Raw genomic sequence first — 14,893 nt, 5'->3', positions numbered from 1 at the left:
GTTCGACTCACAAGGGTTCTCACTAGAATCTTACCTTTTATCTTTTAGCGTTATGATGGAGATGTTAGTGACCTGGGTCTGACCTTGTCTTATGATGAAGATGTCATGGGCCAGGTAATGTCTTTGTTGGATTTTTTGTTTTTCAAAAAAGAACAAGATTTGTTTCATTAAGGTTTAAATAAGCTCAGTGTCATCTTAAGAGAGACTCCTCAGTATGCACAGGTTTAATGCATTCTGATTCTGCTAGAAAGAGATGCATTGAATGACACAAAACTAGAAGTGTTCAACCAGTTCCTTTGTTCATCTTTGTCATCCAGAAGTCATAAACAGAGGTAAAATTGTAAGAATGACGTCAGTTTGACCCTCCCCAGGCATATAAGGCCTTTCCGGACATCTAATACCCTTAAGTCACAGAGTGTTCAGAAAACCACATGCATTTACTTAACAGACGGGCATTGCCACTGTATAATTAAGGTAAGATAGAATGGGCTTTGGTTCTGTACTTTGGAAGTGAGAAGAACGTTTACAATGCATTCCCAACACCGACCTACATAAACACTTTCTTCTCCTTTATATATTCTTAAATATTGTTATATTGTTCAACTCAAGTATTTACATGCTATCTTGCTGTAGACAAAATGTGAAAATATAGTGGGAAAGATTTTCGGCCTCCCCACTTAACAAGATCGGTCATTTACATCATTATGGCAAACTAACTTTCTAATCTGTTGAGGCTGTCATAATTGAAAACAAGTATTTATTTTCAGGAGTTTAAAGTGAGCTACACCACAGCCTTCAAATGTCAGCTGACTGTCTAGTACCCACTTGTTCCTGACTGCATGACCCTAAGCAAGTCACTTAGTCTGATTGTATTTGAGCTATAAAAATTTGTGAGTCACCTTGAAGACAGTTGTCAACTATATATACAATAATATTAATGTATTTGTTAATGTAATGTATGTTTACTTGTACTGTATTTATACAATATAGAGTAATATGTATATAGATGGGTGCTTGACACACCAAGAGAAGGGACCACCATGTCTTATTTCTGTTCCAGCCATGGTTGAAAAAAGTTTAATTTGGAGAGAAATTTAAAGGAAGTTAAAACATATTGTAGAAGTAGGAAAGATTGGTATCAATCGGGAATAGGTATCCAGGTTTTGTAAAAATTAGCAAAATTAAATTTACGATCGAGAAAACTTCTCCAATGGTCACACTTCAAAATGCGATGGACACTCAGCTCTTCTCTACGCTGTACCCCTAAAGCACCAGTAAACGATCGGGCAGTGTGTGCATTTTTTGGGATACTGTGTGTGTGTGCGTATGTATGTATATATATATATATATATATATATATATATATATATATATATATATATATATATATATATATATATATACAGTGGTGTGAAAAACTATTTTCCCCCTTCCTGATTTCTTATTCTTTTGCATGTTTGTCACAAAAAATGTCAAACACATTTAACCATTAGTCAAATATAACACAAGTAAACACAAAATGCAGTTTTTAAATGATGGTTTTATTATTTAGGGAGAAAAAAATCCAAACCTACATGGCCCTGTGTGAAAAGTAATTGCCCCTTGTTAAAAATCACCTAACTGGTCAATTTCCGTAGCCACCCCCAGGCCTGATTACTGCCACACCTGTTTCAATCAAGAAATCACTTAAATAGGAGCTGCCTGACACAGAGAAGTAGACCAAAAGCACCTCAAAAGCTAGACATCATGCCAAGATCCAAAGAAATTCAGGAACAAATGAGAACAGAAGTAATTGAGATCTATCAGTCTGGTAAAGGTTATAAAGCCATTTCTAAAGCTTTGGGACTCCAGCGAACCACAGTGAGAGCCATTATCCACAAATGGCAAAAACATGGAACAGTGGTGAACCTTCCCAGGAGTGGCCGGCCGACCAAAATTACCCCAAGAGCGCAGAGACGACTCATCCGAGAGGTCACAAAAGACCCCAGGACAACGTCTAAAGAACTGCAGGCCTCACTTGCCTCAATTAAGGTCAGTGTTCACGACTCCACCATAAGAAAGAGACTGGGCAAAGACGCAAACCACTGTTAAGCAAAAAGAACATTAGGGCTCGTCTCAATTTTGCTAAGAAACATCTCAATGATTGCCAAGACTTTTGGGAAAATACCTTGTGGACTGATGAGACAAAAGTTGAACTTTTGGAAGGCAAATGTCCGTTACATCTGGCGTAAAAGGAACACAGCATTTCAGAAAAAGAACATCATACCAACAGTAAAATATGGTGGTGGTAGTGTGATGGTCTGGGGTTGTTTTGCTGCTTCAGGACCTGGAAGGCTTGCTGTGATAGATGGAACCATGAATTCTACTGTCTACCAAAAAATCCTGAAGGAGAATGTCTGGCCATCTGTTTGTCAACTCAAGCTGAAGCGATCTTGGGTGCTGCAACAGGACAATGACCCAAAACACACCAGCAAATCCACCTCTGAATGGCTGAAGAAAAACAAAATGAAGACTTTGGAGTGGCCTAGTCAAAGTCCTGACCTGAATCCAATTGAGATGCTATGGCATGACCTTAAAAAGGCGGTTCATGCTAGAAAACCCTCAAATGAAGCTGAATTACAACAATTCTGTAAAGATGAGTGGGCCAAAATTCCTCCAGAGCGCTGTAAAGGACTCATTACAAGTTATCGCAAACACTTGATTGCAGTTATTGCTGCTAAGGGTGGCCCAACCAGTTATTAGGTTCAGGGGGCAATTACTTTTTCACACAGGGCCATGTAGGTTTGGATTTTTTTCTCCCTAAAGACTAAAAACCATCATTTAAAAACTGCATTTTGTGTTTACTTGTGTTATATTTGACTAATGGTTAAATGTGTTTGATGATCAGAAACATTTTGTGTGACAAACATGCAAAAGAATAAGAAATCAGGAAGGGGGCAAATAGTTTTTCACACCACAGTGTGTGTGTGTGTGTGTGTGTGTGTGTATATGTATGTGTGTATATATATATATATATATATATATATATATATATATATATATATATATATATATTGTAATAAGTTGAGACTTGAGGCGTGAAAAGGTTTGGGGCAGTCACCTGTTTAATTCGGTTTCCTGGCTGCAAACGTACTTGAGACATCATAGTCAAGTTTACACAACAGAGTCCAAAACAGAACTGCCTGCCAGAGCAAAGGCAGTGGGCTTTATAGTACAGAGGGCGGAAGTGATGTCGTCCTCTGGGCCAGAGCTGGAAGTGACATCATCCTTGGGGCCGGAACAGGAAATGACCTTATCCTTGGGGCCGGAACCGGAAGTGATGTGTCCTTCCTGGAAATGGCGGCTCCTGGTGGGATTTCCCGGGTAAGACCTGCAGAGAACTCAGAAAGAGCGTCAGCGCACCCGCTCCCCTGGGCAGATGTATAATCAGTATTTTCTAAGCCCTTCAGCTGCCCCCATGCACACGTGTGTGACAATATATATATATATATATATATATATATATATATATATATATATATATATATATATATATATATATATATATAAATATAAACACACACATCTATACCTTATTTGTAACTGATGCCGAGGAGTTCAGTGCTGCCCACCCGTGAATATAACGTTGCGTTCTCATTTCTTTCGGCAGCCCGGTTTGAGTCATTGCTCTCAGAGTTGATCCTGGTCAAGAATGAGGCCTTGTTTGCCATCAACAACCTGAAGAAATGGATGCATATATATATATATATAATATAAAATGTGTGTGTGTGTATGTGATATATCGAAAGAGAGATGTAAAGCAAAAATATAACTATACAGATATTTTCAGAATCTGCACAGCTGTTAATTTTGTATATTTTACTATTTTTATTTGTTAGATGACTATAATTAATTTTGCATAACTTTTGATTACTTTAAATGTCAACCTGCAGTCACCTATTTATACTGCTTTCTTCTTAGCTCGTCTGCCATGAGCTTATTCCAGGAGGAAAAACTATACCAGTCACAAATGAGAACAAGTAAGATTTGTTTTTTTAGTCATTTGTTTTGTTTCAAAAGCCTCATTTTAAGAACAGTATTTGGTTAACACTGCCAGTGATGTAAGCTCTTGTTTGGGTTTTTTCTTTAGAATCAGCTATATCCACCTTATGGCCCATTTTCGGATGCGTACACAGATTAAAGAACAGACCAATGCCTTCATCCATGGCTTCCGCTGCATCATAAACCCTGAGTGGCTGCGTATGTTTTCCACGCCTGAAATGCAGCGGCTTATCTCTGGGGACAATGCAGAGATTGACTTGGAAGACCTGAAGTACGTCAGGCAATCCTCAATTTTCCAGTGTAACTTTTTGTTTCCCAAATTCAGGGTTTACCTTAGTTCTTGGGAACACTTTGTTCTGAAGTTTGGGTTTTGCGTTATTTATGACTTTGTGAGATTTATATCAGAAAATAATGTTTTAAGTAATTATAGATAAGTATAGATAAATTATAGATAAAGGGAAGGACGTTTGTGAATTTTTTAATAGACAACTAGACAAATATTGAAGTAATGGAATGTTCCATTGCTTTAGTTTGTGCTTTTCGGAATACTCAGTCTGCCTCACTTAAAACTTTGTTCTCAGTTTCAGAAATATTAGAAATGTTGTTGATGCTCAAGAAAATGGTGTTGAGTATTAACATAGTGTAACATGAAGCTTTTTTATGTGCCCTTTAATAGGTTGTGAAAATTAACTTTATAGAAATAGTAGCTGCCCTTTCTCTTGCAACCTTAAAGAAAGTCTGTAATATTTTGACAAAGAGGATTAATATTTGATGATGTCAGACCTTGATTTACATCAATTCTTTTAAGCTAGAAACAGAAAAATGTTTTAGTTCATTTCAGAATTTGCAGTAATGTAAAATGAAACTCTTGTGAAACAAGAATATGGTTACACATGTTAACCAAAGGTTACACACAGAAAAAATACTGAAATGATAAGTTAGCAACCATTAGCCTTCTATTTTTGGTAAACTAACTACAGTACATACAGTAGGATAATGAGAGAAAATTAAGAGATAAAAATAAATATTCAAGTGACCATTCACTGACAAGTTCTTGTGTATTTGATAGGAAGCACACTGTTTATTATGGAGGATTTCACAGCAGCCATCGGGTAATCGTCTGGTTGTGGGACATCCTTGCTAATGACTTTACACCAGAGGAAAGAGCCATGTTTCTGAAGGTAATAACCTGGCATGGGTAACATCTAAAGGATGCTGATCAGTGTTACTGTACATTATAGTTCTGCAGAAATGACAGAATTACTAATAAATGCACACACCCTGTACACATGACTTCACTAAAGAAATTTTACATTATTAAGGGATCTTTAGTTGCTGCAGTGGCAGGTTGTGTTTTATGTTTTATTTATGCATGGAGATTTGACTAATATGTTAATATATCCAAGCTACTTAAATGGCCTTCTCTAAGGAGATAAACCCTACACATTTTTATAATTGTCTTATAATTCATACCACTTCATTTCACTCATGCTAAATTTCAAATTGCTAGTGAGAGGTTTTGTACTCCCGAATTACTAGTGTGTCCAGCAGCTTCGCCCAAAGACTACTATCTATATGCAGGGATATGCAGTAAATAAACTCTTCTACTGAGGTGATTTGTACATTTCCGCCTATGCAGTTATGAAATGCCACAATAGGTAATTTCAAAGGGAAAATAAAAATCAAATTGTGCCATGCAGTAACATAGCATCAAGTAAAAACACATCAAACAAGATTCTGAATAAAACTCAGACACTGACTGCTCACCTTATGTTATTTTAAAAAAAGGAGAGAGAGAGAGAGTATGAGGGAAGTGATTTTTCATTCAGGGTGCCTATTTGAGATACAAATACCATGGAACTTTGATGTAAGAGATAAAAAAGAAGACTGAAACTGCAGCTTTTGTAAAAGTGCTGTTGGCATTAATAGTCTAAAGTGAAAGCAGCTCAAGTGGACAGTCCAAATATTTCATCTGCTGTGCTAGCTTAGGCAAAATGTTTAACACTTTGTTACAAATCTAGAGTACAATTGTGCTGTGACAATCAATTTATTATTTCAAAGAGAGAATATAGAGGATTTTCACAATTCTCTCACAGGTTATGGCTTCTACACACTTTTAGAATTTGTTCTAATTTGTAAGAAAGTGTTAAAATTGTTCACAGCATTTTGACTATCCCTGCATAAACACTCCAGGGCTACTAGCAGCTATAGGTATCAGATAGTTATATAACATGGAAAGGGCACGAGATTCAAATTGCAAATTTCAGGGTATATACCACATTGAAGGTTAAAACCCCCAAGAAACTAATATAGGCTACAAGATGGCTGCTAGAGGAAGTAGTCCATCCATATACTATCCAAAATCTACAAGTAGAGATAAGCAGCATCTGAACTATAAGGCAAGGATAATTGGATGGGTGTCGCTTACCTATACTATAAATAATGCTGCCTGTGCCTTTTAAGTGAGAGGGCTCTTTGATTATCCCCTAATTTCAGCTGCACAGTTCCAAACATAACCAATCAGGTGACCCTTTATGAAGCATAAATAAAGTGGCCACAAATATAGAACTACTTCAACCACAAGAGAAAGAAATGGAGGATGAGGGAAGAAGATGTGTAGCCAATTGTGGACAGCTACACCACACTGAAAAACAAAAGGCCCAAGTAGGCACACTTTGATTAGTTTTGTTTTCCTTGTGTTTTGTGCAGATTTTTGCAAGCAGGTATCTGTTTTTACAGCACATGGTTAAAAACCTGAAAAGTTTATTTAGCCTCTGACTCTTGATGTCAGATTTATTCATAACTGTCTCTCATGAGTACTTGACAATGTGACTGTATAGTATCAATAATGTTACATATAATTAATAAATGAACATAATGTACTTTGTGCACTTTTGTAAAGTTTGGTGACATGACAATTTCTTTCGTTCTCACTCTAGTTTGTCACCAGCTGCTCTAGACCTCCTCTACTAGGTTTCACCTACCTCAAGCCCCACTTCTCCATTCGCTGCGTAGAAGTGTCTGATGATCAGGTAAGGCCAAACAGAATCAGGCAAATTACTGTTATAACATGGAAGCCATAGCAGTGCAAGAGAAACTAGAGACAGGAGGCCCAGTCTATGCTAAATCAATGCATTCCTGGTGGCCTCTATGTGTGATGTGTATATTTTCTCCACTGAATTGGAGGACATTTGCAATAGAAACATTTTTAAAAATAAGGAAAATTCTTTGTCTAGTATTACTTTTCGTTTTGCTTTGTCTCTCAAGCTGATTTCATAAATAAACACCTACAACATGTTTCACTTTTTTAAAGGGATCCAGGAAAGTGGTTCTTGGTGAAAATATGTTATAGTGTAAAGCACAAAGTAACCAGCTGAGTCTTAACCACTGATCCTGTGTGACCCCACAATAATCACTTATTTCACACTAGAAATATGGAATCCACTAAACTACATTATTTCTCTGTTTGAATAAAGTAATTAGCTAAATAAATCCAAATAAACAAATAATTTTTATATAATATAATGCCTTTCTCTAGTGATGCTAATCCAAGTCCACTTTACAAGTATAGATCCATAGCACAGCTGTATTTATACACACAGTTTGAGCTCAGGTGGGTTAAGTGAGTTGCCTAGGACTTCACAGGAAATGCACGCCAGGCTCTGAACTGACAGATTTGAGGTTTAGAGGCCAGCACCTCAGCCGCGACACCATGCTGCCTACATATGAAAGGATACATTTGGTTAATTTTTTACAGACATGATATATATTAATGTGTCACTGAAAATTGTGTTCTTTAGTGAAGTGCCTGTTCCTGTAGTTTAAAATGGTGTCTATGGGCTTCAGTCCAAATGTAGAAACAGAAAGCCTTAAAACTTATCAGATATATCCATTTTTAAGCCAACAATGTTCTCAAGCATTCATCAGTGTCTGGAGGGTTGCACACACATTGTGAAACAGTCTTTCCATATCACTTTTGTGAGATTCTTTCATTTTAAAAATAGTTTTGACTATGCTTTTTTCACCTTCTTGCTTATCTCCTGCCACAGTATCCTTTGACCCACATGGTGTGGTTTCTCATAGCTCTTTCACTTGAGCCATTTCTGCACTTAAGTAGGATTTAGTCAAGTAATCTGTCACTTTTTTTAGCAGTGATACTGTGTACCTGAGTATGAAGAGCAGACACACATGTGGTTTCATGCCAGTTTATTTCCCAATTTACTTGAAAACACTGAACAGTTTTCTGTGAACAGACAAGTGGATAGAAACTTATCTTTACCACAGGAAAACAGTGCCAAGAATTTTTTATTAACCTTATTATTGCCAAATTTCCTTTTGTCGTCATGAACATAAATAACTCAGAAAGCATGTTTTGTTTAATTAAAAACCTTTGCCGCACTGAAGCAGAAGTGTTAGTGACATTTTTTGGCTTTTATTTTCACATTTGGACTGATGCTCTGTAGACTCCATTTTAATTCACAAAAATGGGCTTTGCATTTTTTTTTTAATTGGTAAGAAAAAAACACTTAAGAACACAATTTCCTATGGCAATTTTATTGTATATCATGATTATAAAAATAAATTGGATTTGAAAAATACCAGACCTTTTCTTTAAATTTGTAGCCACACTGGAAAACATTTTAACACAATTAAAAAACATTTGAGAAACATAACAACTGGTGTGCAGTTTTAACTGGGGAGGGAATTGACTTGCATCAGAAAGAAAAGTAGATGAATAAATGTGTTAACGCATGGTCATCCTCTTCCAGGCTTGTGTAGCCAAAAATGTCATGTAGCCTTTGTTAAAACAGCATTCTTTACTTAACAAATGTTTCACTTTTTCAATATAGTTTTATTATAAAACATTTTCTTGCAAAGCAAGCAAAAAAAAAAAAAAAAATTTTTGAACAGCATGTAACCTGAGTGTATTCACCCAGGTCTGTATCTTTTTCTGCAATTGCAGACAGACTTTTAAAATACAGTTTTCTCCTTTTTTTATGTCATGCAAAAAGACAGTTTCCCCTCCGGGATTAATATAGTGTACCAAATACTAAAAAAATACCTTTTTGTTTGACACCCTTAATCAGTAAGCAGGCAGTTTAAGAACTTAATCTGGCCACCTGGCGACTGTCCTTTGACCATGTAAACTATTTGGTTTTGTAATTTTTTTTACTTTAATGTTAATTCAAATTAGTTCCACTTCTTGTACCCAAACAACAAAGTCAATAAACTACAGAAATTCTTCAGATGAGCTAACTAGCTGAGAAGAATCAAGATCACTAACACTACCAAGTGCTAGAGTGCCTGCAGCTTAATTTGGGCCAAGTAACAATGATGTACCGTGAGTAGTGGCTTTGGCTTTAAGACTAACTCTAAATCTCAGTCACTGATATCTGGCCCTTTGACTGTGGGACAGGAAATTGTGATTTAGTGACAGAATAACTGAGTTAAGACCTTTTTGTGCTGCTAAAATGCATAGTGTTAAAAAAAATCTCTGAAGGAATCTGTACAGGCATATGACTGGTTGTTTAGTTTTAGGGTGCAAAACAAGCAAAGCAGGTCAAGATCTGTAGTGATAGTAGAGACACTAAAGGAGGGGTAATACACAAAATGATATAAATCATTGTGGTCAATTTTTTATCTGTAACCATTATTTTGCATATCTCTGCAGGACACGGGGGATACCCTGGGTAGTGTTCTCAGGGGTTTCTTCACAATTCGTAAGAAAGAACCAGGGGGGCGTCTTCCCACCTCTTCCACATGCTTCAATTTGCTCAAGCTTCCCAACTACAGCAAGAAGAGTATTCTGCGTGATAAGCTGCGCTATGCCATCAGCATGAACACAGGCTTTGAGTTGTCATAGTGCTGTTCCACTCTAAGGGAGCAGTGCTGAACAATCGAGAGTCCAGTGGCAAGCCTGTGCTTACCACTTTTGTCCTTCACAGAGTGAAAGGTTGCCGGCAAAAAAGACGTACAAGCGTCACTTTCCTTCAATTGCCTATGGGATGAGACTTGCTGGAGGTCGACTAGCTGTGTGCTGGGCATTCCCCTCCGGTGTTTTGACAAGCTGATAGGTGGCAGCCTTGTTTGAGGTTCCATTGGTGCAGGGGCTTGATGACACTGCCCCACAGTCCTCCTACCCATAACAGATACTTCTAAAGGACAGATATGTATCTTGTGAAATTCAGGCATTTTCCAAATTCACAAACATATAGTAAAGACTTTGGGCCATAAGTACTAGAAGAGCTGATACCCAGATCCAGGTTCTTGCAGCAGGTGGGAGCTGGTGGACACACTGTTGGATTAAACTATGCTACATGTGGGGACAATCTTCTGTGGGAGGCTTGGTGTTTTACAAGAAAAAGTGTGTTTTTTATGCTTTTGTTTTCACAAAAATATTTCTACCCACACAGATACCCCATACCAACTTGGAAGTGAGTGATCCCATTCATTTCCAAGTAAGTGTACACTACTCAGTACTGTATGATGATACCTCAGTCCTCTGTCTGAAGAAGTTAAAACCTATCATTGAAGCCACTAATTTAATCTAGTTTTCCTAAATCCTGGGTATTCCTTAGTGATATTCCTTTAAGTCAGCAGATTCTAGCCCACTTCCCCTATGTGCCGTTGAGTTCATCCCACTTTGCCTAAGCAAAGAAGCTGTGGTTAAATCACAAAGCTGGCTGACTCTTTTTTTCGTTGCTTGCAATGCTGGCCTGCTTTTGAACATTGCGTGTTGACCCTTTGGAAGTGAAACAGAGTGATGGGCATTTGCAAGCAATGTGTGAAGTGTAAGGTGTGTAAAGAAGAAAAAATGTTTTAGCAGGAATGATGGAGGAATCTTCATTGCTAGAATATATCTTTAAATCTGAATTGATTGGTGCTTGCTTCCGTACCCAATGCAAAATATGCCAATACTGTTGAATTGCTGGAATTTGAAGCACATATATCTGAATTGGAATGGCCTGTTGTCTCTGTTGTGAGTTAACAGTTCATACGCTGATTTTAAATTGTCGTATTTATCAAAGGAATTCTCACTTTCCTCTTTTCAAGACATTTCCCTTTAGTTTTATTTATTATTATTTTTGTTTAAGGGGTTTAATTTATCTTTGGTTTAGACAGGTTTGGGACATTGGCAGGTATATTCAACATTTGGTTGGTGCATGATAATCCTTAGAAGAGTAAATGGATTTCAAATTGCTGGCAGCATGTTATCCCCAAGCATTTGGTGTGGAATGTAAGTTTCAGAGCAGTGTGATTGTTTTTTTTTTTTGGCTCCTTGTCAGTACGCACATGAAGGCAGTCATTCACATGCCTGTCTTTTTTTAAGAATCCAACATCATATTCTTGTTAACCCGACTTCATATGCATATTTGTGTGACATCACTGGTATGGTCATTGTCACCTCAGCTCAAGATGGCATCAAACACTTAAGACACTGAGTCACTGAAGCCTGTGATATACAAACACTATCATTTGACTAAGATTGTGTTAAAAAAAAAAAATCCTCTGTTTCTGAGGTGAATATTGATTATTTGGGATAGTCTTAAAAATGTATCTCATTTCCAGTGGATTCCATCAGTGGAGTGAGACTGCAAAATCCTCAACTCTAGCAGCTTTGTTTTAAGACTTTGGCTGCCTCTGCAGGATGTCATATATTTGCAATCCTACATCCACATCGTTATCATTCTTAATTTTTTTTTCTGTTTTTATTTCCTCTCCCAATGGGTATTGTCACTTACCCCCCCCCTTTTTTCTTTCCTTCTCTAGCTGCCACTCATGACTGTCCCCTTCAGTATGTCTCCCTTCATCCTGTTCTATCCTGTGATACAGTCATCAGTTTGTAGGTGCAACATTATTGCTGCTTTTTGATCATCCACGTTGTTGCTTAACGTGATATCATTCTAAATTCTCTTTGGTGACTTATTGTTTCAAGTGCCTTCTCTATTTACATGTTTTGATTTGTCCATAGTTTTAATTTTTCTCGCCTCTCTGCTTTTCGTTTTGGTACCCTCTGTCCTGCCACTGTTATCATTCCAACGTGATTCTCCGTTGTTACTTCAAGTTCACTACCATTAAAGTGACTACCATTCTTCACACTGCTTCACACTGATTGTGCACATATGTCATGCTCACGGAAGTAGCTTTTAATTCTTAGTACTTCTTGCTAGCTGTATTCCTGATTTTTACACCTAATCTACAGTACTTCCCAAAACATTGCATGCTTACCACAGATTGTTTGCATTCAGAGAAAATGGTGGTCTGCAGCCATCTTGAGCCTTGAGGCAAGTTTGAGTGCAACTGAGATTTATGAATGAATTGAGATTAACAAATGGCCTCAATTTGCTAAAAGTGGTCATAAAGTTAAAAGGTCACCAGTCCAGATCACATATACTTTTAGCTAATGCTTATTGTTGTGCGTCCTGTTTTGCTCCATTGAGCAGGTAAGGAACTGAGAAGGATATTATGGCTGTATTAAACCTAGCCACATAAAGCGTGTATGTCTATGCAGTGACGAAGACTGACTGCAGCCGGCTGGTGGACCCTGGTCTTGACAATCCGAGCCTGTGCTCAGTTAAGGCAATAACTCTTCCAAACGCTGGCAGCGTGCTTGTCTTTAAACTTGTGTTACTTTGCACCACTCTTACTCCTTCTCTGCCCATTTAAGTAATTCAAGGCCATATTTAGTCCATTGTCTAGTACTATTGTCTTTCCTAGTTGATGATTTTGGAGTGAAGCCATATGCCAGGGAGTTAACTGACCACAGGGCCCAAAACACTTGTGGCATGCCTGATACCACCTCATCATTGTAATGAATAAATCAGGTGGTGACACTTCTACAAATACTAACAGAACATATCTGGAAACTGGGCTCCCTTTCTGCTGGGAGCAGCCTTCCTTAAAAGTCAACACTGTGTACACGGTAATCCCAAAGTCCAATTTAAATGTAACCCACAATGGTGGTCATTTAGGTCCTGTCCCCTCTTTGCTCAACCAGGAACAACCGAGCACCAAATGTGGCAGAACCAACTCTCTCTCTGTTTACAACTCCTAATGAACTTTATTTTTTAAACAATGCCGAACCTAGTGATAACAAAACCTAAAGGAAATTAAGAAATATTTGCACTATGTGAAATGCTAGATGTCAAAAAATAATGCAGTTTTAGTGTATGAAATGTGATTAATGTGTATAACCAAACTATATAAGTAAGCAGTTACTGCTGAAAATTTATTAGTGTTCTCATCTATCACTTGTAACCCAATTAATTTCTTAAAATATGTACTTTGCAAATAATGTGTCAGTGTGCTTTATGTTTTTTTTTTCTTTATAATTCCATTATCCTCAATTGTCCAATGACTTTTAAAGCATCTGGCAATGGTGGGGGTGTCATGACACACATTAAAAAATGAAACCAGGTATGAATAAGGTGAAGAATGGAGACAACAATGATGTGGGTATTTAGCGGCCCACCTTGGTCGACAGGTGAGGTTACTTTGACTGCTCCCCCTTTCTTTAGCCCTGCTAGTAAAACATAAAGACAAAGAAGCTATGTAGTCATCTACATTACACCCTGGTCTCCAGCCCCATCACTAAAAGTAGTTGCTGTGCTTTGGGAATGCAGATGTGCACCTCTCACCAAGAGACATTTTAGGAAATTGAAGCCCAGAGTCATTTTGGGATCCTGTGTATGACTATGACTGATACATGGATTTGGAAAACTGAACAACTTAACACAATGGGTCAAAATTTAATTTGTTGTTGTTTTTGACATTTCTCTTTGTCTGAAGGTCCTATGAAAAGCTAAGAGATGGGAGTGGAAACCATAGGATATCATGTGTCCCCATCACGTGTCTTGGGTGCCAGGCTGGTAACCAAAGGGACATCCTCTCCATGCCATAAATAAGGAAAACAACAGACAGTAAAATGCAGACTGTGGAGACTTAGAAAATGACAACTGACTGTTTGAAGATCATGTGCATGTTCTGCTCACTCCATTACTTAAAATGCTGGAATTAAAGCAAGTGGCATGAGTCTGCCCCCATCCTTTGCAAGAATGGAAAGCACCAGGGCCAATCTGACATTTTCTCTTGGTTCAATTTCAAGTTGTCATATGCACATGGTATAATGAAATCTGCATGTTCATGTTTCCTTTAGACTAGGGCCATTATTAAAATACCAACAAAACCAATAAGACAGACAGAAAAAACATCACTAAAACGAGTTGAAATGATTGAAGTGTTTAAAATTATAAAGGGCATTAGTATAGAGGTCCCAAGCTGTTAACTTAAAATAAATTCTGCAACAAGAACAGGGGAGACATTTGGAAACGTAAAGGCATATTTTATACAAAAGTTAGGTTTTTTCTCACACGAGGAACCATAGACCCATGGAATAAATGACCAAGTAGTATGGACTCAACTTAATGTTATTTTGGACAGTCTAGGAGAATAGGATAGATGAACTTGTGGGGCTGAATGGTCTGTCCTTGTCACAGTTGTTCTAATGTTCTAATTATACACTGAATTCAACATATACCTGTATATACTAAAAAGTATGCATATACAGTATCTGTATATATAAGAACATGTAGTTGTCACTGTGAGCGGCCATTGAGTAGCCTGATGACTTGTATGTTATGCTGTCACTCAGTCCACCATTCATTCATTTACTGAATTCACCATTGCAGCAAAGCAGGGTTCATCCCTAGGCAGGATGTCATCAGTCCATTGCTGGGGCATTCTGTGTGCCCCTTAATGGACTGGCCCATTACCCTGGATTGGTTTCAGGTCTAGGTGATTGACTACAGTTCACCACATCCCAGTAATGGAAAAAGCTGAATGAAATAAAAGG

General features: G+C 37.6%; 1 protein-coding gene across 2 annotated transcripts in view; it reads left to right on the top strand.

Annotated features, from left to right (window-relative positions):
- Positions 1-14,893, top strand: part of ube3b (ubiquitin protein ligase E3B) — a 39,731-nt gene extending 24,838 nt beyond the window's left edge. Inside the window, exons 23-28 of one of the 2 annotated variants that reach the window (XM_039771808.1) lie at positions 49-114; positions 3,961-4,019; positions 4,130-4,312; positions 5,111-5,222; positions 6,981-7,073; positions 13,831-14,893. In XM_039771808.1, the coding sequence (XP_039627742.1) occupies positions 49-114; positions 3,961-4,019; positions 4,130-4,312; positions 5,111-5,222; positions 6,981-7,073; positions 13,831-13,839 (522 nt within the window). In that variant the 3' untranslated portion in view covers positions 13,840-14,893. Of the gene's footprint in view, positions 1-48; positions 115-3,960; positions 4,020-4,129; positions 4,313-5,110; positions 5,223-6,980; positions 7,074-9,712; positions 10,636-13,830 lie in introns of those variants that run through there. The other variant, XM_039771806.1, reaches the window with a different exon arrangement.

The sequence above is a fragment of the Polypterus senegalus genome, chromosome 12 (genome assembly GCF_016835505.1).
Source record: "Polypterus senegalus isolate Bchr_013 chromosome 12, ASM1683550v1, whole genome shotgun sequence".
In the NCBI taxonomy this organism is placed as follows: Eukaryota; Metazoa; Chordata; class Cladistia; order Polypteriformes; family Polypteridae; genus Polypterus; species Polypterus senegalus.
This window is presented reverse-complemented; position numbering and strand designations above follow the sequence as displayed.